Consider the following 26,905-nt stretch of genomic DNA (forward strand, 5'->3'; position numbering starts at 1 on the left):
CTTCATAGATGTTCTATCCAAGTTCTGTTACATCTACCTAATTAAAACCAAGGATGAGATGTTTAGCAAATTTAAGATTTTTAAGATCGAAGCTAAGAACCAACAGAAGAAAAAAATTAAAATTCTTAGATCAGATCGGGGAGGTGAATATACATCAAATGACATAACTCAATTTTGTGAAGATCATGGAATCATTCATGAAGTGACTGCACCATATTCTCCCCTATCAAATGGAGTAGCAGAAAGTAAGAATAGGACTTTAATGGATATAGTTAACTCAATGCTTATAAGCTTAGGAGTATCAGAGAATTTGTGGGGGGAAGCTCTAGTTTCAGCCGGCTATATCCTCAATAGGATTTTCTCTAAAAATAATGATCTAACCCCATATGAAGTTTGGAAACATAGAAAACCTATCTTAACTATTTGAAAGTGTGGGGGTGCTTAGCAAAAGTGAAAATAACTGATTTTAAAAGAAAGAAAATAGGACCTAAAACAGTGGATGCGATATTAATAGGATATGTAGTCAATAGTAATGATAATAGATTTCTGGTGATTAATTCAGAAGAAAATGATATTAGTAACAACACCATCATAGAAGCCAGAGATGCAATATATTTTGAAGACACCTTTTCACTTAGAACTATAGTAGATAGTGATATAGCTGGTAGCTCTAGTAGAATAAAGACAAGTCAAATAGAAGTAGAAGCAGAACCTAGAAGAAGTAAGAGATCCAGGGTAGAGAAAACATTTGGAGATGATTTCTATACTTTTCTTATAGAAGACTCTCCAACTACCTTTGAGGACATAATGAAATCCTTGTATTCACTTTTTTGGAGAGAAGATGTGGACAATGAGATGCAGTCAATTATCCAAAATCATACTTAAAAATTTACTGATCTTCCTTCTGGCTATAAAATTATAAGGTGTAAATGGATCTTTAAGAAGAAACTTAGGCCTGATGGCTCTGTAGATAAATTTAAGGTTAGAATAGTTGCCAAAAATTTTACTCAGAGATCTGGGGTAACTTTCTTTGATGTTTATGCACATGTAGTTAGGATTACAACTATTAGGGTCCTTATAGCATTAGCCTCCATCCATAGATTAGTAATTCATCAGATGGATGTCAAGACAGCTTTTCTAAATGGAGACTTAAATGAAGAAATCTATATGGACCAGCTAAAGGAATTTATAATCTCAGGCTAAGAAAATAAAGTTTACAGACTAGTCAGATCTTTCTATGGTTTTAAACAAGCACCCAAGCAATGGCACTTGAAATTTGATGAAACCATAATGATATTTGGATTTGAAATCAATAGCACATACAAATTTGTATATCATAAGAGAATTGGATACAAATTTGTGATCTTGTATAATCAATAATAAATAATTAATTAACAATTATCAAATAAATCTAATATAGGATTTATTAATAATTAATATATTTATTTATATATCAAAATACACTAAATTTTATTTATAATAATTAATCTATTCTCTCTCCGCTCCGACTCCCGCCAATGGTTAGTGTACTTAAGACTTCCTACTCTCTCTATAAATTTTCATTAGACTGTCGATAAAATATGGCTTCTTACATCATCGATCTACTCGTTACTTCATGGTTTCCTACCTAATATGTTAAAAGAAAACAAGAAGTTCTCTAATTAGCTGAAGTATTCTCAGCATTGAATTACCTACAACTGGCTTGCAACAGTTAATCTCTCTGCATGTTTCATCCTCGATCTTCTCAGCCTAGCCAGCGTGAATTCAAAGGTCACAACTGCCTCTGTGTGTGTGTGTGTGTGTGTGAGAGAGAGAGAGAGAGAGACCACTTTTGGTTATATTATTGAAAAAAAAAATACCCTTTGTCTTAGGGTTAGTAACCACAATCATCAACCCTATTATGCTCACAAACATGACATAAAAAATCAAGAACTATTTTTTTTATAAAAAAAATCATATTCAGAACTTGGTACAATTCTTAGGCAAGCCGGTACTGTGATCAACAATAACAAGCTCTGATTTGCTACAGCTGATCACATCTTGCCCGAGCTTCGCCCCTGCTGCTTTCAATCCCTTCAAAGGGATCGGCTGGTTGAATAGATCGATCACCGGCAGCTTCGAAGCAGGAGGCAGCTTCCCCCCGGGCAATAAACTCGTGAAGTCATCTTTTATCAGCGGCACCTCAAAGTCCTCCTTGCTGTGCCTCACCGCATTGTTCATGGCGTTGATGTGCGCGCCGGGCTCCATGTGGTTGGTCGAGAAGCTCATCTGGCCAGGGAAGTTTGGGTACAGGCTCACGTATCCTCTCAGGTACATCATATCGATAAGGAACTTCTTCCAAGAAGCTTGCCACCCGTTAGTCCTGGACCTGGGGATCTGAACTGGGTTTTGCTTGGCATCCACGGTGAACCTCGAGCCCATGTAAGCGTAGAATTCTCTCCAATGCTTGGGGAAGAAAACTGCGCCCCAACTGCACGGGAGCTGATGGAGATATGGGGTGTTGGGGTGGATCTTCTTGAAGAAACCAGTAGCATTCCATCTGGGCCTTTCTTTCACTACTTCCACCAGGCGTGGGGTGTAGAGAGAGATGGAAGAGAGCTCTGGGAGCGAGACCTGGGGGTCGTAGTGGTAGGCTAAGAGCGCATACTTTATCCAGAGGTAATAGTAGGGAGAGACCTCGATGTCGTCTTCTAGCAGGAGGCCGAAGTCATTGTCGGATGACGGGTACCAGCTCTCGCTCACAGCTCGAATCAGCCCACCTTGGATGATACGCCTCCGTGTGAGCGTAGGCCCTTGCTTCCATTCGAAGGATCCCACAACCTTTAGTGTCTCCTCATCAACCTTGCTGTCCATGTTGAAGTTCAAAGGGATCTCATCCCCGAGATAATAGGCATTCTCCAGGGATCTCAGGAGCCTCTGAAGAGAAGATGCTCGGTTCTGGGTGATGATATTAACAGACACTCTCATCTTGTTCCAGTCTGCAAGAGAGATGAAATTAATCATTTAGCTCTCTGAGAAGCGTAATGCTTGTATTTATTGCTACTCTGTATCTTTCCAAGCTTTTTTTTCTTTTTTTTTTTGTTGGAAGGAAAAGGGAGGCTAGGCCCACCCGATTTCTTAGAGAGCTAAAAAACACAAAAGGAAACAGGAAGTTAAACAGCTAAAAACAGCGAACAGAATAGAATAGAAAAATGCTCATTTATGTAACATGATGCAGAAACTGAGAAATGCAGTTCAAAGTTGAAAAAGAAATAAAATAAACTATAGTAATCTTTCTCCAAGTCTAAAGAAAGAGTGAAGTCGTCAACGTATATGGTTTAAATTGGGTCAAGGATATTGGGAACTTACTTGGTAATGCTGTCGATCGTAGATTGGGCATCCAAAGAACCTTGGGTATTACAGACCTCGGCAAGAGAACCAATGCAGAGCGGTTCGAATTAGTTTCAGCTGCCATTTTAAGAGCATTCTTCAAGTTAAGATCGATATCAGCTACTGCGATGAGCAAGCTGGGGTTGTGAATCTTGACGAGTCCTTTCATGCTCGAGTACGCTGCTTGTAAAATGGGGACCTCGGAGTTGGACGCTCCCGAGATGGCTGCAATCTCCAAATCAAAGATCTTGAACCTTCTCTCCTTGCAAACAGATATTGGCCACTTAAGAACAACCGCAGCCCCTTCACATGGACAGAAGCTGCCACCTGAGACTGCAATGTATGCTTTCTTTCCCACAGTCGATCGAAACCTCTGAAGAAGAGGAGCAAGTGCTTCAACCTCTCCAAGGGAGTGAGCATAGAAGAGAGCATCTATCTTCTGAGGGTACATTGCAGCCCATCGAGTAATGTAACCAGTGGAGAGGGCCCTCCACCACTGATCATCTCGGACTCGGACGATATCCTTGAAGATTACTGTGGTCTCAGAGACATACGCAAGCCTGTGCTCACTATCTCCCCAGGTTTCCTTGTCATTTGGATCGACAGGCAAGACGTAGGAGCCAGCATTCCTGTATTTCTGAAGCTGGTAACTGCAAGATTATGCGTAAGTAAACAAATGAAGACACTAAAATCGCATCAGAAAAATGAAAAAATTAACCTCTCAAGCTAAAAGCTTCATTTAAAACCGGCATAATTCACCTACCAACCCAAATCATAGGCAGCAACTAACAAAAAGCATGGAATTTGTCTGCTATATTATTTGAGAAATTCTAGATCCATATCGACCAACTAAATGTTATGTAGGCAATATTTGCTACTTAGATGGTAGTTCGCAGCTCTTAATCATCCTTGCGAATCCCTCCCTCCATATGCTTTCAAAAACTAGACAAAACCAATTAACATGGAGTTCTGTTCCAAATGATCATCACTTACCTGAGATGCAGATCTTCACCAGTCATAAAAGTAGATGGTTTCTCAACAAAGAGAGTCTTAACAAGATCGGCGGAGAGAAACCACGAACTCGACAAGAAGTCAACCTGCACGATCCTTTCGACAGCGATATCATAGGCCGGATCGGGCAAATACAAGCCTGCCTCCTTTGATCGGAACTTTCGGTAGCTCGGGAATGTAAAGTCCTTCTGTCTGAAAGGCAAGATTCTTCCTATACTTCCCAAGACTGCATTCTTGTACTTCTCCGTCCCCCCGACATGTGATAAAATCTCCAGCATTCTCCTTCCAGGAATCATATCATCATCCAGAATATAAACGAAATCAGCTTCTGTCTGCAGAGCCATCTGAAACCTTCCATAGTACTTGAAGTCATAGCTTGAGCTAATGAAGCTGATCCTGGAATCGTTATAGCTCTCGACAATTCTTTTAAGAGAGAGCTCATTTGGGCTTCCAAAAGAAAGCACCCAAACATGGCGGAAAGGCAAAGTCTGATGTAGCAGTGAATCAAGCTGAGCACAAAGTGTTTTCCTCTTAAAATGGTTTAAGATCACCGTAATCTTTGGGATTTCCGAAACTCGTAAGCTCCACTTAGACTTCATTCTCATGATCTCAGCAAGTGTTTCAGCTCCTGAATTTTGCTTCTGAAACTCCAGCACTTCATTGTAGAGCTCCTGCTTGAGCTTGATCATCAGTGCATCATCCGACTTCTTCTGTAGGAAATCAAGCTTCTCGTGCTCGCATACATCAGATGGGGAGAATGCAACATGATTCTCTCGGAAGCTTGCCAGCATTCGGGGTTGCAGGATGAAGTGCTTCCAGTTTCGAGCGATACGAGTGGCCCATGAGAAGTCTGGCTTGGAACGTAGATCAATGGTGGGAGTCATGTAATAAAGAAGAAAGGTTGCATATATGGCAAAAGTAAATTGAAGAAAAGTGAGGGCACAAATGAAGCGAGAAGAAGACTTCCTTGGCATCCTAATTTTATTAGCTTTTCGAGAGCAATATTCACTGATTATCCCTTCCAAGGATTCATCACTTCTTATACTCGGACTTCGAACTAAACCCATCGGAGGAATTTGGACTCGGAGAGAGATCTGCATTAACATGCCAAGTTTAGAGAGATGTACAAATGACAAATATTTTTTTTTTTCAAGAAGAAGCCTCTAATCATATAATACCAAAGTCGATCTACAATGACTTCGATAGAACCAGCGAAGATTTACAGGGCTCAACATGAAAGTGCTGGCTGGAAGATAGTCAATCCACGACTGGGAGGCAAGAAACAAGACCAGATACGTAAAGAAGATCTTGACATAAGAACAAGGTCTATAAAACAAGAAAGCAGTGAAACAAAATGCTGGAATTAAATGTCCAAACAATAGAAACAAGTCCAGCAAAGAAGCACGAAAATTTAAGCAAATAGAACAACTGAAAATTATGGTTTCTCCTAGATATCAATTTTTATCAAGGAAAAATAAAAATATACAATATGAAATGCAATTTAATGGCAGGAGCATATAATGAAAACATACTATAATTCTGATGAATGATGACAAGCTTCAATGCAGGGGGAAATCTATTTCAGAATGAGCATCCGAAGATTTTTTTTTTTCTTCTCAGTAATGATATCCACCTTAAACAACCATGCATAAGTTCAATGGATAACACTAGTAATTCGTGGTTATGAACTACTAAATAATACAGAGAGAGCTTGTCTCTATGCTCCGAAGGAAATCAGAATCAAGAAATAGGGCTAAATTCCAGGCAACTCAAACAAGAGAAGAATTGAATCGACTAATTAGCACTGCCATGAAGTTTGAATTTGGACAAGGGAAAAGCATTGTCCAGGGCAAAAGAAAGCTTAATCCAATGAATTCATAGATATCAGTGCGTAAATAAAGGCATAAACAAGCACTGAAGACAATGGTTACACTCTCATAGAATGATTGAGGCTAGGAATAATTGATTTCATATAATGAAGGAGAGAACTTTTAGTCAAATGCCGGAAGGAAGCTTTGAGTCCAAGAACTACAGTTGAGGTGGAGAGAGGGATCAAAAGTCAATAGGTCCAAAAGGGGAAGAGGAGTGTTTGTTACTCTGGAAGCAACAAATCATGTGGGGAAGCTTTTAATACACGAGAGACATGCGTATATGTGCTACGTAGAGACTAAACATAAACTTGAGTCCTCTTTCATATATTAACTTGTAGATTTTGGAGACCTTATGAGAAGTGCAATCAAAGAAGGGTTCACATGGGCACACTTCCTGACAACAATAAAGTGCCAGATTTTGGGTGGGGGAAAAAAAAAGGAGCAATATCAGCTTTCCTTATATATTGTTACTCCATTCATCAGATATCCGATCTGATTCGATTTGAATGGGAAGGATTTTACCCTTTATAAATCTCCTTCTCAAAGCAAAAAAAAAAAAAAAAAAGTGTGCAAAAAAAAAAATAATTTTGATGATTTTATCTGGTCTCATTTAACTCTATCCTCCTTCTGTCTGTCTTCAGACTATACCTATTCTATCTCATCTTGAGATAAATATAAGACCGGCATGGATGTTGACTTACCCGATCTCTCTCTCTAGTCTGTATCTATCTATATCTAGTTGTATGTATATAACTTTTTATATTGCCGACCACATCGGCTGAGATGCCATTTTTTACCTATCGAAAAATATGAGATCAATACATTGCACTAGGTTGCTTTAACCGGACATGTAATGTTTGATTATTGTACAGCAAATATGAAATGCCACAGTTGAGGGAAAATGATTAAAGATTGAAATTTAGATGCATAATAAAGATTTAAATTTGAAATTTAGACTTCTAAGTAACCAAAAAAAACCATTAATATGGCTTACGTGAGGGTGGGGGCATGAAACCCGCTCCCATTATCTGTAAAAAAAAAGGGCAAGAAGGCTTACGGAAAAATAAGGTTAGAACCCGGATCTGAAACCTTAGAATCTGGTATCCCCAGATGGCCAAAGTGGCAGCTCGTCAAACCTCTCAAGAAACCAAGAAGCAGAAACCTAGAGGAGTCCCGCTATTTTCCTGGTTTAATAAATAGCAAGAGAGTGGGGAGGAGAGAAGCAGAGGCTAGCTGCAGCTAAAGCCACCGCCATTGATGGATCTGAGGTACTTAAACAGCGTTGTAGAGTTGAAATTACTTCGAACGAAGGTGGTGTCTCCAGGAACATTTATTTAGATTGTACAGAGGCTAGCATCTTTTGACTTGCAAGATACGTGCATCTTGCCGAAGTTTAGGCCAGTCGTAGGGAAAATTTTGCTCACAGTAAAGGAATTTTGAATTGAATATTTGCCATGTTGCACAGAACACAGATAGCAGGCAGATCACCTTATTTTACTCTATATATTTTGCAGCTTTTTATCAATTTGAATCAACTTACCACGGAAGGTTAGTTCGGATGATATGACCCTTCTCATGTGCAGCAATAGAACGGGTTTGATTCCGCTTCAATCCGGAGTTGTATGTTTCGTGCGAAAGAAGGATTCACCCTCCTTCCATCGTTTCGAGATCTGTACAGGTCCTGATCCAAGAAGTTCAGAATACTTTAAAATCTGTGCAGAACGTTGAGATCATTGAAAGAAGATCCATCATCATTCGTTCATGCCAAATATACAACTCGAATCCGTGTTTATGAATCGTCGGCGTCATTTGAGGGCTCAGGCTGCGGTCTATGGATTCGCGCGAAAGAGAGAACGGAAACTAGCCCCTTTCACTACTTTAAATTAAAAAATCAATTCGAGTCAACTCATATTATAATAGAGAGAGAGAGAGAGAGAGAGAGAGATATGTGAAGAGACGCGCGTCTCCATCAAATCCAATCAAGTAATGCTTATTCTTGGGGTACGTCAAGAGATGCTTGCCTTGTACCAAATTAGTTATAAAAAGGTCCACTCCTCTCTTAATTTTTTTTTTTAAAGTTTCACTTCCAATAAGGACTTGTTTGGTTCGCAAGAAAAGGAGGGGGGAAAGTGTAGTCAACGGAAAAGTAATGAAATGCCTCTTGTTTGGTTGGAGTTTTCAAAGAAGAGAGATGGGAAAGTTACTTTCCCATGGGAATATGATTCCCACATTTCATGGGAAAGTCTTTCCCATGAGAAACATGGGAAAGTTACTTTCCCATGAGGTGGGAATTACTCCTTTTTTATTTTTTCCCAAAAAGACCCTTCAGCATTAAAGAAGCATTAAAGAGGCATTAAAGATCTAATTTTTATTAAGGGCATAATAGGAATTATACATAACTTTCCCAGGAAAGTGGATAGTCAACCAAACATAAGTACTTTGGAAATTTGTCACTTTTCCATGGTTAACCAAACATGCCAAAAGTACTTTTCTAGGGATCCTCTTCCTAGGAATCTAATTCCCAGGAATCATATTCCTAGAAGGGAAAGTACTTCCCGCGAACCAAACGAGCCCTAAGAGAGAGAAGAGAAGATGGGGAGTCGAAAGATGCTTTCCTGTGTTTTTCCCAGATAAAATTGTTGTTTGTCTTAGGGATATTGTTTTTGTTAAATCGAAGTGTTAATTAGTTGCGTTTACCGATACTTCTAGCTCTCACCATTGGGCGTTGCCGACATATTAAAAATTCCTAAAATTCCTGGGTCGGTGATCCGTCTTAGCGTCTCGTTCATATTAAAAAAAAAAAAAAAAGCTACTAGCAGAAGCTGCCTGTACGACCATCTTTACTGGCAGAAACTGGCTGTACTACCATCTTTGCTGTCCCATTGTCAATATCGATAGAGTCAAATGATAAAGTGAGCATGCCTTCATTTTCGCCATGAAATGATTAAATGAAGCTGCTCGGCTTGCCAGGTTTTTGCTCTTTTTTAAAAAAATAAAATAGAAAAAAGTGAGCATTCCTTAGTATTTTGTATTTTGATACCAATCAGGACGTTTGTTTGTAAGCATTGAGGGTGTTCCAGGAAAATGGAATGATATTTTCAGAGGAAATCTTAAAATTTTAACATAAATAAAAGAGAATAAACTAGTCGGAGAGTGCTTCATCTGCCATAGTAATTGTACGATATCAGCTGTCATCGTGCCAAATTCAGATGATCTTATGGAAGATTTGTTAAAATTCAACAAGGTTTTCCAATATGAAAAAATGACAATGAAATTTATTTTCCTTCCAGCAAACATGCTGTTACAAATTTCAAAAATAATCCACAAATGAACCTAGAACAATCTATCATCCAGTTAACACCGCATCAAATACTCGCAGATCAAGCCTGACTTTCAATACTAGACATTCATAGAATCCTAACGCCCAAACAATGAATGCAATTTACACAAGTACATCTTAATCAACCAGCTCAGGAATACCAGTGCCACCAATTCTCAGGCTTGGGTTCGTTTCTCCTTCCCAGTTTTATTTAATGATTAAACTCTTTCATCCATACCCACCTCCATATGGCTGTTGTGATCCATAGTTGTCCATACCCATCATGGGATTGTAGCCAATACCTGACAAGCCAGGAGCCGGAGGCATGCCAGGACCGGGAGGCAATCCAGTGGGCGGTCGCGCGTGTGCTCCTTGACCCATGCCCATATTCACTCCCATGCCCATACCCATGTTCATCCCCATTCCCATGCCCACAGGTAATTGATTCATGCCCCAACCATACCCGCCCATGCTCATGCCGACACCCATTCCCATGCCAGTTCCTCCGCCCACTCCCATGCCCATGGCCATTCCCAAGCCTGGGTTGATTGTGGGATTTGGAGGTGGGGCAAGGCCACCTGCACCAGCTCGACCGATACCAGAACCAGCTCCCATAGCTTGGCCCATGGTGATGGTAGATGTAGCAGGAGTCGCAGAGCTTTTCATCTCTTTTCTCTTCTCCCTCCGGTTCATGGTCTCAAAGTCAATTCCAATATCTGCTAAGGGATTGACTTTAGCTGCAGCAGAAATCAGAACCCAATGAACAAATAGTTAGCAACAACAAAGATCAGAAACAAGAAATTTTATCCTACATTGGGGGGAATTTATAATAATAATGGAAAGACATTTACTGAAAAAATGTAAGCGAAAAACGCAAGCACTTACGTCCAGATATGTTCAGATCGATAAGACCTCGGCTCAATGTGTCTGCCCAGACTGCAGATTTTGGCTGGAATTTTGATGGCTGAGCTTTCACAGGAGGTAGAGCCAAGGGAGTGGAAGCTGCTTGTGAAGCTACCGGAGCTGATGCAACTGACTGGAAGGGAAGGATATCAGATGAAGCTGCAGGTTGAGCTGTCTGCGTAATAGCTGGATCGGCAAAATGAGCTGTCTGTGATATAGCTGGGGCAGATTGTGGAGTTGATAGCTCAGAATAGGGGTGAAAACTCATTTGAGCACCATGTGTAGTTATTGGACCTGTAGGTTGAGGTGTCTGCATACTAGTTGGAGCTGCAAAATGAGCTGTCTGTGATGAAATTGCAACTGCTTGTGGAGTTGATAGCTTTGAATAAGGGAGAAAATTCATTTGAGCGCCACGTGTAGTTGGAGCTGTGGGCTCAGCTGCCTGCATACTGGCTGGAGCTGCAAAACAAGCTGCCTGTGATGAAACTGGAGCTGCTTCTGGAGTTGATAGCCAGGGACACGGGATGAAATCCATTTGAGCACCATCTATAGTTGTTGGAGCTGCAGGTTGACCTGCCTGTGTAGGGATTTTGGCTGCAAAGCTCATCTGTGGTAGAACAGCTCCCCCTGACTGGGGAAGGAAATTCATTTGAGCACTTGCTGTAGCTGTCGTAGCCGTATGCTGAACTGCCTGTGAAGGGATTTGAGCTGCAAGGCCTGTAGGTGGTAGAATATCTGCAAGAATATCGCTGTTTTCCTGTGCGTTGGGAAACTCTGCAGCCAAAAATGTAGGACCAGCAGAAGAATGTTGACTATTTGCAGCAGTTGGAGCGTAAGTAATACCATCCAAGGTGTCACCAAAATTGAAGTTTGAGAATGCTTCCAAGGTGGGGGCTATTGGCTGTTGAGTTTCAGTACCACCAGCTGATCCAAGAGGCTGGAAGGAAGGGGCAGGTGTGAAGCCTTGTGGCTGAGCCGGGAAATCTTCTTGAGTAGCCTTGAAAGGAGAATCTCCAAAAGGATCTTCAACAGGCTGGGCATAGATAAAATAGGAATCATGATTGTTCCGCAATGGAGAATGAACAGAAGAAATACAAGATTAGAAGGGAAAGAGACAAGGTTGAAGGATTCTCATTCTAGAGGAAAAGAATTGCTAATGAAAATCATTTGTGATTACTAAAATAAATCCAGACCAGTATTTTCAAAGTCAGTTGCTGCATAGAGGGCAGAAGACTGGGTAGCACTTCTGCAGCAGATGATGCTTAGATAGATGCCCAGATGGATAATATCAAAAAAATTTAAAAAAAAGCAATTGAGATTCATAAATATATAGAAATACCCAGAATATTAAAATAAATATGAAGAAATTTAAGGAAACAATAAATTAAAGAAACAACTGAAACAAGGTGAACTTTACATTCCTTCTCAAAAAGGAAATTACGAAAATATGTCTTTTATATTTTCTAAGTCTTAGGGATATGTAACCACTAAAATAGTAGTTTTCACCTACAAATAATATAATAAAGTAACTTGATAATCCCAAAAAACTGCTCAGTAGTTCAATTAATCAAAAAGCAATCATAGAAAAACCAATCAGAGTTGGAAATAAACAACTATTACGAATCAGCAAGCTTGTAACTTGTACACAAAACAAGTGTTTACGCACCAAGGTGTTAAGGGGAAGGGTGTTGATAATCCACCCATCTAAAACATCAAAAGCACCCATTCACCCATCCTAACACATGATTAACTCCAAACTACTGCCCAAATCTGACCCGTCTAGGCCACTTTAAGACTAGAATGGGTGCCACTAAGCAGCACGACCACACACGGTGGCCACTTTGGAATGAGGCCTTAAAAATGGCAGCCAGGTGATTGCCCAAGCTCATGCAGTCACCTAGGCACCCAAAGGACCACCTTCCAAAACAGTTATTTGGCAAAATATACAACATAAAAGTATGTTCCATTTCTGTTCAACATCTATAAATATTTGGCATAAAAAAGAAACAGATTCATCTGAGTTTTGATACACAGTATTATCTAGGACTGGAAGTTATACTTTTTGGGATTTAGACTAAAAGAAAAAAAAGTTCACTTTTTAGGAGAATTCGAAGAGAGAAAATAATGACAAGTCATAAGAATACTTGATTAACTAGCTCCCACGACCAAATATGATACTAAAACTTAATCAGATTTAAATGCCCACTATAGATGACCAAATATACCTGGTTCACAGTAGCAGAGGATGTTGATGGGACAACAAGATTTGTCCCAAAACCAGAATTAATTGGCGTATCAGCTTCAGAACTTGTGATGCCAGAAGGTAATGTCGCCAGAGGCATTGAATTTGCACAATCTGGTGCTGATAAGGATCCAAAAATGTCCAACTCTTGACTACTTGCAGCCAGTGGAGCAGCTGAGAAAGAGAGAGGAAAAGAAGTCAAAGTAGGTTGGCATGTGGTACTTGCAATCATTGTGTAGCCAAAATAACACTTGCTAGTTGATAATATTCTTTTTTTTTGGTAGAAATAGCTGACAGTATTAAACAATAACGAAGCACTCGTGCTTTAAATTCTTCATCAAATTTACGAATACCACTCAGATACTACTACTTGCTTCATTAATTGATTTGTAAATTTATTTGAATCATACAATGCATATAAAGAACACTGAGAAGCAAGCAATCCTTTGACAGCTTGAGACTTCTTGTTGTCACAGCCACATCGACAATGGTACATAATTATCATTTAACAAAACCTCATGATTTTTTTATTAATGATAATAAACTAACTTCATAACATTTTAATACTAGCCCAGCCAGCAGAAGGAATGTCTCCAATTACAAAGATAAAAAGGATCTACATGAAGTATCTACCTAGCAAGTGATTCTTTATATTAAATTCTTGCACATGTGCAAACCTTTGCTGCTGAAAAAAAATGCCTGAGCAAGTTGACCTTTTGGTGTTTCTAATGTAAAGTGGTTCCATACATAATACAGATTGGAGATCAAGAAACATTAAAGAGAAGAAAAGAAACACAAATAGTTGGATCTAAACAGGGAGAATCGGCACTGCAGCATGCTGAAAAAATTTGATGCAAATTCCAAGCTTTCGTAAACCTTTAAATAGATCAAGCTTCTTTTAGTTTTGGAAAAAGTCAGAACTTGCAATATTTGCAAGGAAAATGAAGGAACCGTGTTACATTAGTACTTCTGGATATGTATGGTAAAAGCAAGAATGGACTGAGCCCATAAACTTTACATCTTGGTATCAGGAATCTTCCATTTAGGGTGACACATCTGCTTGTGAATCTCCTCGGAAACTAGTCCCTGCACCTCCTTCCTGACTGTTTTCTTATTAATTTTTTTTAAGAGACCTGTTTCCATGTAGCAGCACTCAACACACTTCCGTAACTAAGCTTTACGCAGATAGTTTTAGTTCTTCTGAAATTAAAGGTGAAAAGAATATGATCCTTCGAACACAAATTTTAGGGAAACAGATATTGAGAACCTATAGAAAGTATCATACGATGATGAGCTGGACAGAATCCCAGAGAACATAAGCATAGTATTACTTGGATGGACATAATCTTAAAAACCATATTGCTAGTCTCAAAACTATACTATTAAACAACTTAAAACATCTTATTAGCATAACTTCAGTCAAACTGATGAGTTTTAGAAACAATATTACTAGATCTAGTCAGGCAAAATGAGTACATGTATCTACTAAACAATTTAGATATACAAAGTAGATAATGCATAGGCATAAATTGGGGAAAAATAGAGGAAGGAGTCAAAAGGTATCAGAAATTTTACTAGAAAAAACAGCATTTGGTTTATTAGGTAGAAAGCAAGGAACTTGAAGGCCAGATAGAAATGTTTGACAATTGTGAAAGCGACCATGAACGAACAGCTTGATTTTACAAGCCTGAATTACTATAAAGTTGGGAAGAAAATGAAGTCCAGTTTTGACCACCATCAACCACTTGTTAGCGACACTGGCTTAATTAGTCATCGATAAAGTAACAAAGCCAATTTAATGAGAGTAAGGGAAATGGTTCAGAGTTCTAATAATAAAAGATTGAAGAATTATAATATTCATTTGTTCCCAAACGTCTTCCATGAGCTTTAAGTTCACGATTTGAAAGGTTAGAGAACTCCCGAACCACCTAAACTGTTTGTGCTAAGCTGTCTGATTTTAGGGCTATAGGATGACGTATGATTGGTATCTTTCTCCAACGAAGAATATCAGGGAGAGCTTGCATTAACTCCAATGAGAGAAAATCGGTCATTGTTAATCAAATATATGATTCATCCGATATTATCAGTATATAGAAACTAATGAACATGAATGGTCAGCATATCAAGCCACTCACAAGTTTAAGAAAAGCTTATAGCTCTGATGTCTAAATTTTAGATATCAAAACTTAACATGGAATTTTTAGGTAAACATAGAACATCATGTAAAGTTTAATTAACTGGAGTAGCTTTAGAATGCTGGAGTAGAATTTGTCTAGAATAAGGAGATCAGAAGAGGATCCATGGTCTTTCTTTGAAAAATATAATTTGGAAATAATTCTGATTTAGAAACAAGATTCTTAGTGGGTAAAATTGCTCAAGATTGTGAGGGATCACAAGGGTCATTCTTTCAAAGGAATTAACTAAATGTACTAGATTTAGACCAGAAATTTATATGGCATCTGATTTAGTTTTATGTAAAGAACTGGAATGAGGAAAATATAATGACAACAACAACGATAAAAAAAGACAGAAACTAAAAAGTTTTCGGCAAAAAGAACTTGACCAATAGTCACAAATCACAATCCACCAGATATTCATCATCTTACTCCATTTAATATTATAAATATATCAAATCATGAATAAGAAATATTTTTGATGCAACATGAACTTGCCTAATCAAAAATGGACTTAAACAATGATTTGTGAGAACACCTTCCAACAACAAAATATGTTAATGATGAAACAAAAATCACCTGATCAGAATTTTTAAAAACTAAATTAATGATTCTCAGAAACCTTGACTCCAATAACTATGAGAAGTCTATTACAAGAAACCATGTCATCACCACTCTCATCACACAGCACCCAAACTTTACAAAAAATTAGACATGGATCGCCATGCTTTGGTCTAACTGGAATAGAAGATGAAAAGTCCTCAGAGATGCAAATGAACATACAATTCCTGAATCCAGATGGTTTGTCATGTTCTTATATGATATCCATATGTTGTATTATATAATAATAATAGAAAATAATGAACGATTCTAATCAAGGATGGACTCTTTGTGTAAAATTTTAAGTCTCGATATCAGACCCTATATTATTACTTTCTAAGTACAGGAATGCCTCTGTACTGAATACACTGTTGGAATCAGCACAGCACTTGTACCATGTGTTGGTATGGGGTGTACCAAGCCTCCATACTGGAGCAGTACCATACTGGATCACTATCGTATGCCCCCATACCAGCCAATAAGAATCGATACTTAAAACCTTGCTATGGGGTAGCTCATTAGGTCTTGGTTCCCAAAGGAGATTAGATATCAGCCATGACCTGAACAGTATCAACTTTCTGGTCACTGAGATCGTAAAATGAACATCATAATTAAGGGATAAACAGCATGGAAACTGTGTGTTCTGGAAGGCCTAAGCTTAACAATTAGTCTACGCAGACCTTGCCTTAATTAGTGAAATAGCCTTTTGGTCTGCTCGTATCAGTTGTGACTTAGTAAACTCAAATGTTTCCTGATAAAGGCTAGAATTCACCAAGGCCTTCACCTCAACTTTCTATACCAACAACCTCATGCATGCATGAGCGAACTACAATGATTGACCCTCAATGGTAGTCGTAGTCCATAACTTCTTCCTCTACCCCAAGAAAACTATGATCAAAAAAATGCAAGAGCAAGGCAAAGAACTGTTGAGACTTGAATATCCATGGTGCATCTCTCATGGGTTTTTGAATTACTAATGGACTCTACATCAGCTGCTTCACTCCTACTACTTTTTCTCTTCAGCCATACAAATAGACTTCAGCAAACGCAGTGCCCATGGCTTTGGATGTATTTCTCAAACAGAAGAGAGCAGTCACATGGATAGATTAATTCTACATGGTCATTCAATGTGGAACTAGCACAGCATATAATTGACTCAAATGAGGAAGAAGGATATGATGAGTGGCTATGATTCCATTAACTAATGAAAAGTTATGGATCATATCTCTATTGCAATGATACTCTGTGAGAAATGATAAATAAATATATATGAGAATATATATGAGTGACTCGTCCTTTTCAAAAACATAATCTATATAGAGTAAATCAAGAGTGAATAAACTGAACACAGTGTACTTAGTGGCTTCATAGTATATGAGGCATATAAGGTATATTTGCACGGAGCATGGGACATGCAAGCCTCACAGCCTTATGGAATCTTCCAGTCAAAATAAAGCATTAGTGTTATATATAGTAGAAGATGCATTATTGATGTTTATCATAATGTTTCACGTGATCAAACATATATTTCTGCTGCAAGATTTGGTCACCACTTGCAGTGGTATACAAAACGTCAGTTCATGTATTTAGGGCACCCATGTCATGACAGTTTCAATTTACTTCCAACTTCATTACGTGTTTCGTACACTGTGGACCGGTGACAACATTCACAGTGGAAGTTGGCATATGGATAGCAGAAGTGATCATTAACAAAGTTAATGGGATTCTAGTTATAATAACAAAATAGCTACTACACTTGTTGGTAAAAACATATGCTGAAGTAAGCACAAAAATTATACAACTGCAAATATGAACATGAGATGGTTTTGGCAGGAAGAAATTTAACCAAAATATCTTTGTTTAAAACCCATGCTTGAACATGTACGCCATAAATATTAGTTTTAACTTTTAAATAAACATAAATTACGCAGTTGTGACATCAGTTTAGATGATTTTGGCAGCAGATTTGCAGGAACTCAACAGAAAGGCCAGATCTTCGTTACCTGCCACTGAAGCACGCAGATCAAACTCATCAAAAGCATCAACTATGTTGTCTTCAGCTGCCACTGATCCACCAGTGACAGCAGGGTCTCGACTTTGGCTTGCATCTTTGGAAGAAGTTGCCTTAGGTGCAGCTAGTGAAGATGTATCATCTATGGGTGCCTTTAAGGTCCCTCCATCCCTTAAATTGAGCATGATGTCAGAAGAAATAGACTGCATCAAAGATTGTTTTCCCAAACAATGGAAATCTTTACCTCTCATCCTGCACATAGTTTTGGGCATCCCTTGTTGCTTCCTCGTAACTGGGTGGGGCACTAACAATTTCCTCAGATAGCTTGCACTCAAGTTGTCTGGTGAAACAACTAATTATTTCGGTTTCAAACAATGGTTTGCGAACATGGATATGAGCAAGGATTAAAGTTTCGATACTGGTACTTGTGCCAGTTTCGTCTTGGGTCACTACGGTACAAGGATGGGTCAGGATGGACAAAATGGCCATTAACAACATGAATGAAGAGGGCAAAAATGGAAAAAAGGAAAATAGTATGGGATGCGAAGCCATCCCGCCTATCAGACGCAACCATTCCAACTTCCAAGCCATCCTGACAGGTATACTGGGAATTGGTGCCTTGGGGATGTCCTGAGTACCATTTCCTCATTGGAACTGTATCAGTTGGACATGCTAGGATGCACTAGTACATTAATCCTTAGACATGAGACATCCATGAACTCAACAATTAAAGGATGACCATGAAGCACAGTCACTTGGGAATTACCTTTCATGCTGAAAATGGTCATCAGCCCTTGTATCACCACTTCTGCACCATAAAGAGGATATTAAGTACCTTGTGTATTTGAGAACAATACTTACAGAACAGAGGGTGTACTCTGGAAAGTAAATATTCTTTAATTTAATCATGATGAAAAATCAAAATATAAATATATTTTATTTGAAATAAAAGGAGGAAGTAGCATGTACCGATATGAATAACGGTCATCATCATCAACAGAACGATCTGTATCAACATCAACACTCCTACTTCTTGACCTAAATCGGTAACTATCACTGCCACGCCCTCTATAACTCTCATCTCCATAAGCATCTGTTCTGTAGCGTTCACCAAAATCCCGACTGTAGCGATCTCCATCCTGACTAGATGAGTCCCCACCTCGGCCATATCTGTCATACCCTGAATCTCTTTCCCTCTCATACCCATTGCGATCTTCATCTCTATTTCTGTAACGACCCTCAAAATGATTATCATCAAAGCGATCATCATGTCCATGAGAATCAGGCCTATATGTTCTGCCACCACGATACCTATACAATATCACAAGATACTAAATTTGCAAAATGTGTCGCATAATTCAACATTATTTGTTAAAAACATAAGCTCACTTTTCTTTGTTAGCAGCAGCTTTCTCTCTGACCTCCTGTATTCTTTCTTTACTGTTTACTAGAGCAACGAGACTCTGAGATTTCCTCCTAACATTGCTTCCCTGATCCCTCCCACTAGAATCAATATACTGGAAGTCGGACAAAGTCTGACAAAGCAGACAAAAGCTAAACTCATAAGCATTGCAAGTTTGATAAATTCATGCCAAAAACAAGTTAAATAAGTTTTATATTCAAAAATAGCAGAAGAATGAAAACAGATGGCATTGACTACCGATATTTGATAAGCATGTTCCCTGATTTCATCAATTACACGTTCAGATCCATGTGCTACTAGGTACTCCAGAACAGTCAATGCCTGAGGCTCAATGGAATAAGCTATTAGTGTCACTTGCAAGTGGAGAGCATGCCAGAAAAAGATTAAACAATTTACAAAGTACAAACAACTTCATCAACACACCCATTATGGCATTGTGTCAGTGCATAATTTGTTAAAAAATAGTGCTATATTCAAAACATTTTAAAAGTTTACTGAAAACCATTAACATATACAGCATAACAGATTGCATGAAAGGCGGCAAATGATAACATGGAAGAAGATTGTACAAACATTTTGAACATTTAGTAAAGGTCATTAATAGATACAGCATAACAGTTTACATGGAAGGCAGCATATGACAAGATGGAAGGAGATTGTACGGCACCTTATAGACATGACGCCAATTTTTTCCAGTATCATTAATCCTCTTCCAGATGACCACCATGATCATCTGAAATTCATGACTGCATGATTTTTTGAAATGTGATTAACCTTGCTGCAAATAAGGAATGCAGGTAGCCTAAAGCAGATGAAACTGCAAGCTTACTAGTTCCGGGTGGCCTGTGCAATATCTGCCAGGTGCGACCCATGAGGACCCCAAGCTTCGTTGCTTGTTGCATCAAGCACCTGAAATTTAGAGACAAGATTACATATATTAATTCCCTGAAGGTGAATGAAAAAGAAAATCTTCATCTTCATTCATAGTATTCTTGTTGAAATCTGACTTGGAGTTTATATAATTCAGGAAGTTACTGTTTCTACAGCATTGCTGTGTTAAAAAGATACTTGGCATGGGTGCGAAGTGTCTAATTGTCCACCCAACCATTCATCATTTCAACCTCCAAAAACCCAACACAGAAATACTTCCAAATAGTAAATTTTACAGAAGTAAAAATATGTAATATTTCAAAATAGCTGGCAGCTAGAATAGCTTTGACTATTTGCTGAAACTCTTTTGCTAAAGAAAACTCGGATTAATGGCATATAAACTTTTGATGTGACTCTCTACTATAAGAGACTGGACACCTTAGTGATTAGCAATAAAATAATTGAGAACTCAAACACATGACTCTCTAAAAATCGTGTGACATGCCGATACTTTTAATCAAGTAGGACACTGCATTCCTGAAGTGTCTTCAGAGTGTTACGCCATGTCATCTCCAAGTGTCCAAAAGAGTTAGCACTCCAGAACTCTGAAAACCTAAAGCGTCCAAGCAACAAAGCTGGACCATCTCAGACTTTGTAGTCTAACATGTACAGCCTCAGTATAAGTTTTCTCCTTTTGCTTCATTGATTGGAAGGTCCTGGAGCTCAATGGAATTATGTATTTGGAGGTTTTGATTGCCTATCTCCTTTCATTGGTCAGCTTGTAGTCTTTTATGTGTTCACAATGGTGAAATCATAGCATTCCTCAGGGGGGAAAGAGTTGATTTCATGCTTCGGCACTAAGCTTAAATTTAACCAAGAAGCCCACCATCTACATGGAATTGCTAGGCATATCAAAGTCATATATTTCTTTCCCTACTAAAACATGTTGCTTAATAAAGAAAAGGCATAGAGTACATGAAAACTAAGAGGACGCCAAAATAAGATAACCAACCTTCCGCTCAATACCAGGCACCTTTAAGACTTTCTTGTTGACCTCTCTCTTGCTGCAAAAAATTAACAAGAAAAAAGATGGAAATAAGACCTGGCCATACATCTGAGGACACCGCAATCCCCACAAGTCACATTGACTGAAAACTTAAAATAGTTCACGATATTATCAGATCTCTTTATCCAATGTTCCAACCTGTAATGCACTAAAGTGACAAATTTTCAAAGATATTCCAATTTCTGGCATAGCGTACATCAGATGAAACAAAATTCACAGAATCGGATGATCATAGTATACTTCATAAATAAATCTTACAGGTCTCTAAATGTTTGATCAAAAGCTTTTTTCATGGTTCCTTTGGTTCAGATACAAAAATTTTCTCTTCAGCTGAAACTTCCTTCGAAGTCTTTGTGCATAATCCAGGCAAACAACACTCGTAGACAGTCACCTACATGTAACAATATAAAAGTACAAAGCATAGAATTAAAAGGTGTGAGAATCCATTAGTGGAATGTTAAAAGAACAACTTAATAGAGAGTTTCATAAAGAAAATCAGAAAGATCAGTTGTTATAATTTTGAAACGAAAACCAGTAACCATGTGAAATGTTTTCCAGAAAGAAGCTTAAAGAACAGATCCATCTGCCCTATTATTGAGAATGGAGACTTCTACAAAGCAAAGATAATATACAATAAGACTGGCATAAGAAACCATTAAGCAATTTAAAACCCAAGAATTCAAAATAATGGATAACACCCAAAGGGAATAAAGAAAGAAAGAAAGCATTAGCTACTGTCATGACTTGTCAACAATATAACAAACTATTCTTTTGTTTTCCCAACCATGCAAAAATGCTACGTGAATGGGACATAACATTCTCGCACTTTATATCGAGAGCTTGATTCAATAAGGACCACCGAACCAGAGCGATGTCGCACAAAAAAATTCTTTCAGCGTCCAAAACTTTCTCCCCATCTATAACCAAAACATATCAAACCACATGATAAATTCTGGATGATAGCAAGAACCATCTGACGATCCAACTAAAAATTTCATCCAGTCAATCATTAACATTGCAACCAAAATGCACAATATTTAACTCTGTAAATTACAGAAGAAGAATGAATACTTTACAACCGGTCAAAAGTGCATCTAAATTTCTTCAAAACCTGATAAATAGAATTTAAAAAAATCAAAGTATTGACACGACCAGATCAATACCGATGATGCAAGGCAAAAAGAACAAGATAAAGAAAAAGAAAGAAAAAATCTCGTCATACCTTCGAGCTGAAAAATGGGAATCGAGACGTGATCCGATTAGATCCGAGGCAAGACGGAACCGTGGAAAGGGGACCAAACGAAGGAGGGATCAACCAACATTGGCCGAAGGAAGGAGATCAAGAACCGAACCGCTAAATGCCGAGTGGGAGAAGAATCGGATGGATCGAATCGAAGGAGAGAAGGGAGAGAAGGGGAAGGAGTGGGGGGAGAGGGAGGAGGGGGCGGGGATTTCGCGGCAAATATAGCGTAGGGTTGGTGGGAGAGAATGGAAACGAGGGGTTTCTATTCGTTTCTATTCTGTCCCTCTCTCCCTCGCTCTCTCCTCCCCCTCTGCTCCCTTGTCTATTCTTTCATTGAGAGAGAGAGAGAGAGAGAGAGAGAGAGAGAGAGGGAAAAGGAGTATGCGTTTTGACCAAAAAAAAAAAAAAAAGGAGTATGCGACGCGCGGTCGGCGAGGGATTCGCCGGCTCTTATTTGACGGTTATGGGTGATTGCGAGAATTAGCTGTTACACCGTAGATTTCGCGAATTAGCGAATCACCCTTCCAAATCATGCCCACGTAGACCATCACTCACCAAATAAGCTTGGTTTAAAATAATTTGACTGTTCCCCTAAGGTATTAAGAGTGCTATAAAATTAATAATAAATCAGGGTTGAATAAATTAGCGATGGAAAAATTCTGATTGGATCGGCAAACCTTCATGAACCCATGCCAAATAAATAGGTTCAAATTGGTCATTTTTAAATTGGGTCAAAACGGGTCAAACCAAAATCCACTTGTTTATAAATGGGCAAGTTTGGGTTTAGCTTGCAAAGTCAGTGGGTCATTAGAGTCAGGCCAATTGGAAATTAGCTGGTTCCAAACCCATGAATCATGTTGATTAGTTTATTTAATTCTTTATTAATCATTATATGTTCCAAGTTTTTGTAGCTATGATGATAACTTGCAGGTGAGTTAGGAGGTTGCCGCTTCTTGACCCAAACCTGCTTCAATCTGCTCCGGTCCATAGGATGGACCAGTAAGATGAAAGGTGTGGAAGAAAAAAAATCAGGCAGACCTCTTTCTGAAAAAAAAAAAAAAAGAAAAAAGAGAGAAATACTTTACTTCCGCAAGCTACAAGAGGCTAGTGCTTTGTACCACAACCCTAACGTTTACAACGCCACCATGCATCACATGGAGCCTTGTAACTAAAGGAACAGAAACTCTCATTTTGACATTGTAGAATTTGTCGAGGGATAGTCTAATTGGATTGATGTTTTAGGTTTTCTGTACTGCTAGTGGTGCGGACACCAGTGCTAGGTCACCTGTTACTCGGTTCTACGGTTGCCACAGGAGGATAGTCCAGCCAGTTTGATTTTATTTTGGAAGTGATTTTATATTTATTAGGGTATGTTGTTATTTGACAGCTTTTATGGCTTATTTTGGTATTTCGTTATTTTAAGAGTCTTTTGTGAGACTAGTTTCTTTTAGAATTTTTTTGCATTTTTGGGGTATATAAATATGTTGGACCGTATATCGTTTAGGGTTATGCTATGAATGAAAATTGATTCTGAATTCCTTTCTTTTAGCTCTGGCATGTGAAATTCTGAGTAGGGCTAGGTGTGAAACCTAGTTCTTCTTTCTTCATCCTCCTCTCTCCCTCTTCCCTATTTCTCCTCTCTCCTTCTTCTCTCTTTCTTCTCTTCTCCCGCTGTCCGGCATCAGCTAGGTCATGGAATAATGGCTTCTAAAAGGAATGAAAACATCATGATCAAAGATGAAGGTGCTGGTGTGGAGATTATAGAAGAAAGTTCCGGCTCTGCATTCACTCGCTCAAGCTAAGCAATGTGATTCTTATCTGCCAATAGTTTGTTCTTATAATTATCAATTGTTAGAATGAGGGAGTCTTGCACATATTGTTCCTTTCAATGGGTCCATCAGATGTGGGGTCAGGTTTTATTTTGATTCTTTACGGAAGATATTATAAACAAGATATGCTCCACATTTTCCTCAGAAAGGATAAAAAGGCTGTTTGGAAAAGGTTAAGGTTTTACTGCTGTCTCAAAAGCCATTTTAATTAGTTTTTAGGTGCTTTCCATTTCATAGGTGATAAGTTGCAATGGATGCCTCATCGAGCATATTAATTAAACATCCACATTCTAAGCAAGAAAATGCTAGAATTTTTTTCACTCCATTACCACGCCAAAACAAGATACGTGGATACCATGAGATTCCCTAATCATTATTCATGAGTTTTAGTGCCATGCACTATATGAAAAGGGGAGAAATAGATAATTTTAATCCTTTCATTAAAAATTAAACATAACTTTTATCATTTCAAAAAGTATTTTACAATTTTTCGCAATGATGAGCACGACTCTACTTGCATATTGTGTGGGTCCCAATTGGTCCAATTTACAAAAGTTACTCGAGAAGATCCCACCTGTATTATTATAAATTTATCCTTCTAATAAATTGGGTTGGGGCTACAAAAATATTGCCATTAGAGAAGAAACGGCAAGTGAGATAGCAAAGGTTACCATTAATATTTGTCAACAAATTCTAGCTACAATGAGAGCTTTGGAGGCAGGGATTATTGTACTTGTTAGTAGCTATGGTCGGTCAAATTGGGCAAGCGGCCTTGGATTCAAGAAAATAGAAACAACATCTCTATATGTGAAGATAAGGTTGTGTGCATTTAATCTTTTTCAAACCCACAATAATAAGAATTTTGTAGGCAGAGGTGCTATTTTTCTTTAACCTCCGTAGTTGATATCTGATCTAGATGTGCTCATTGTGGTAGAATACATGACATATCACTCCTTAAACATAAATAATTTTTGGATAAATAATATTTTATTTTATCTTTTACAATTCTTTTTTAAAAATATTCAGTACAATAAGCCCAAGCTAGAGTTGCAGCATGGGAATGAATTGAAAACTCAACCAGTATCAAAGAACTTGAGCATCCTGATAAATTATCCACAAAATTTATGCTCAAGAGGGCTTTATATGAAATTATTGTTATGTTATATTTCAACTAGTCGCGGCACCTGACTGTCTGGACTAGTTCAAACCTGATATATGGCACTTTATTCAATATATATAGGATGCTTTGTTCAAGTATCATCATACCAACAATGGACTTAATTGATAGCAATGGATTGCCTTCGATAGGAAAGTATCTGAAAAGTATGCTTTAACTTAACAATGTGAAGTATTTCATGACCCCAAACAAGACTCCTTATCAAGGATATCCTTTCTATTTTATTAATATGTTGGAGTTTTATTTTTTTTAAAAAAATAATTTTTTATTTTTGAATCCTATTTTAAATGCTTTAAAATATTTTTTTTTGAGACTTCTTTTTTAGAAGAGTTGTAATTTTTCGAAAGAGAATCACACGTACCTTCGGAACCGTCGCGTCTCTTCGGTCTTCCGGATATAATCTATAAATAGACTTCTTCGGAATTAATCAAAAAATAATCGAATCTCTCTCACACTGGTATTCTGTATCCCAAAAGTTTCTTCTACAGACAGAGTTTTTTCACTCTTCAACTTTCTGGTTTCTATTTTTTTATTTTTTTGGGCTGAAGAAGACGATCGGATCAAGCCTACACAGCGATCGTGCTCGATCGTCGCAAACCTGTACAGAGGGGACGAATCATGTTCTTAGGGCAATGTATATCACACGCTTCAATTTAGGCAAGCTTTTTTCAATCTTCTGATTTATTCTAGTAGATTATTCCTTTATAATACTTCTATAAAATAAAGATATAGCAGTTTCTAGGCAAAATATTTTCAACATAATACATGTATTTTCTTGACTTAAAAAGTCTATAATGACCATTAAACTCAAAGAAACAAGGTCCAGGATGCCATTTATGAAATGGTAAAATGGTAAATGAATTAGTACATAGAGCAATTCTGCTTCATATCTGCCATCAAAATATGAAGTGCTTGGCAAGGATGTACGTATGCATTGACCATCAGAACAAAAAAGAATGGATCATGCAAGCCATGCATGCTCGAGGCTATCTCAGCACAAGAAATGGTAAGGCAAAATTATCAGCATCTGAGGCCATATGGAAAACTAAAGCATGAAACATGGCCACAAAAAGTTCTTGTTCTTGCATCAGCAGTAATATTTCCACGCAAGAATGCCTCAGGCATTCATTAACTGGCAGCCTCAATGGTAGATAGCCGACATGCTGACAACTTATTGCAATGATAGACAAGTTATAGAGGCAGAATATATAACGAGTTGGAGAGGAGGAAACACAAGTGCACATAATGAAGTATACTTGGCGCCCTTAATTAAGGAATCTATCAAGGGGATAAAATCATCATAAACTGAGCAGAGAACTTTTAAAGGAAAAGAAACAGAATTTTCATTCAAGAACTATTTTAATCACCTCTACCCATACAAGACTGATGTTTATTTAAGTATACGATCAACGTATCATTTTAACTTTCTGCATCTATGGGTACCTAGAATGGCCTATTTATGTGAGGACCCGTGCGGATGTGTGTTTAGTCAAACATTGATTATTTGCTGAATAGATCTTGGGTATTTATATAGGATTAAAGAATTCAAAAAATACCTTTTGGCTAGCCTTTTGAGGTGAGATCCTGAATTATGACAAATAGTGTCAGAGCTAGAGGGACACTGCAATACGAGTTTATGCAAGCTGATCACGAGCCGATCGTGATGTTTATGATTAGATTTGAGTGGATTTGAATCCTTAGCCTAATGAGGACGTCAGAGCTTGAACGGAGAGAGTATGTGAGGACCTAAAAGATACAAGATTAAGGAACCTAAAAGATACCTTTCGGCCCGTCATT

At 38.2% G+C, this 26,905-nt stretch overlaps 2 protein-coding genes across 7 annotated transcripts; both read right to left on the bottom strand.

The window, feature by feature from the left end:
• Nucleotides 1–1,913: 1,913 nt before the first annotated feature.
• On the bottom strand, nt 1,914–7,489 carry LOC103708423. Of its 3 annotated transcripts, XM_039116393.1 has the most exons (5): nt 5,913–6,495; nt 5,559–5,648; nt 4,363–5,474; nt 3,349–4,019; nt 1,914–2,978 (listed from the first exon to the last, which is right to left on the bottom strand). In XM_039116393.1, the coding sequence occupies exons 2-5, from the start codon at nt 5,613–5,615 to the stop codon at nt 1,960–1,962; spliced, it is 2,859 nt and encodes a 952-aa protein (XP_038972321.1). In that variant the 5' UTR covers nt 5,616–5,648; nt 5,913–6,495; the 3' UTR covers nt 1,914–1,959. The 3 variants fall into 3 exon arrangements, with proteins under 3 accessions (XP_038972321.1, XP_038972331.1, XP_038972326.1); XM_039116403.1 differs by lacking the exons at nt 5,559–5,648; nt 5,913–6,495 and adding an exon at nt 7,309–7,489; XM_039116398.1 differs by lacking the exon at nt 5,559–5,648.
• Nucleotides 7,490–9,448: 1,959 nt separating this feature from the next.
• Nucleotides 9,449–22,442, bottom strand: LOC103708455 (clathrin interactor EPSIN 2-like). Of its 4 annotated transcripts, none has more exons than XM_039116412.1 (15): nt 22,082–22,441; nt 21,399–21,466; nt 21,118–21,250; nt 20,806–20,857; nt 19,753–19,832; nt 19,591–19,669; nt 19,161–19,244; nt 18,890–19,035; nt 18,470–18,811; nt 18,267–18,308; nt 17,745–17,840; nt 17,493–17,671; nt 12,699–12,889; nt 10,456–11,506; nt 9,452–10,307 (listed from the first exon to the last, which is right to left on the bottom strand). In XM_039116412.1, exons 3-15 carry the CDS (start codon nt 21,150–21,152, stop codon nt 9,799–9,801), a joined length of 2,886 nt encoding a protein of 961 aa, XP_038972340.1. In that variant the 5' UTR covers nt 21,153–21,250; nt 21,399–21,466; nt 22,082–22,441; the 3' UTR covers nt 9,452–9,798. The 4 variants fall into 4 exon arrangements, with proteins under 4 accessions (XP_038972341.1, XP_038972340.1, XP_038972339.1 ...); XM_039116411.1 differs by having other exon boundaries at nt 21,399–21,469; XM_039116409.1 differs by lacking the exon at nt 21,399–21,466.
• Nucleotides 22,443–26,905: the final 4,463 nt, after the last annotated feature.

The sequence above is a fragment of the Phoenix dactylifera genome, chromosome 2, assembly GCF_009389715.1.
Source record: "Phoenix dactylifera cultivar Barhee BC4 chromosome 2, palm_55x_up_171113_PBpolish2nd_filt_p, whole genome shotgun sequence".
NCBI lineage: Eukaryota > Viridiplantae > Streptophyta > Magnoliopsida > Arecales > Arecaceae > Phoenix > Phoenix dactylifera.

Coding starts and splice junctions, on each gene's coding strand:
- LOC103708455 (XM_039116409.1), bottom strand. CDS start 21,152: ATGAAAAAAGCTTTTGATCAAACATTTAGAGACCT. Junction 19,833..20,805: donor TGCCTGGTATTGAGCGGAAG/GTTGGTTATCTT, acceptor TCTAAATTTCAG/GTGCTTGATGCAACAAGCAA. Junction 18,309..18,469: donor GATGACCGTTATTCATATCG/GTACATGCTACT, acceptor TTTATGGTGCAG/AAGTGGTGATACAAGGGCTG.
- LOC103708423 (XM_039116393.1), bottom strand. CDS start 5,615: ATGTTGAGCCCTGTAAATCTTCGCTGGTTCTATCGAAGTCATTGTAGA. Junction 4,020..4,362: donor GGTGAAGATCTGCATCTCAG/GTAAGTGATGAT, acceptor ATAATCTTGCAG/TTACCAGCTTCAGAAATACA. Junction 2,979..3,348: donor ACGATCGACAGCATTACCAA/GTAAGTTCCCAA, acceptor TCTCTCTTGCAG/ACTGGAACAAGATGAGAGTG.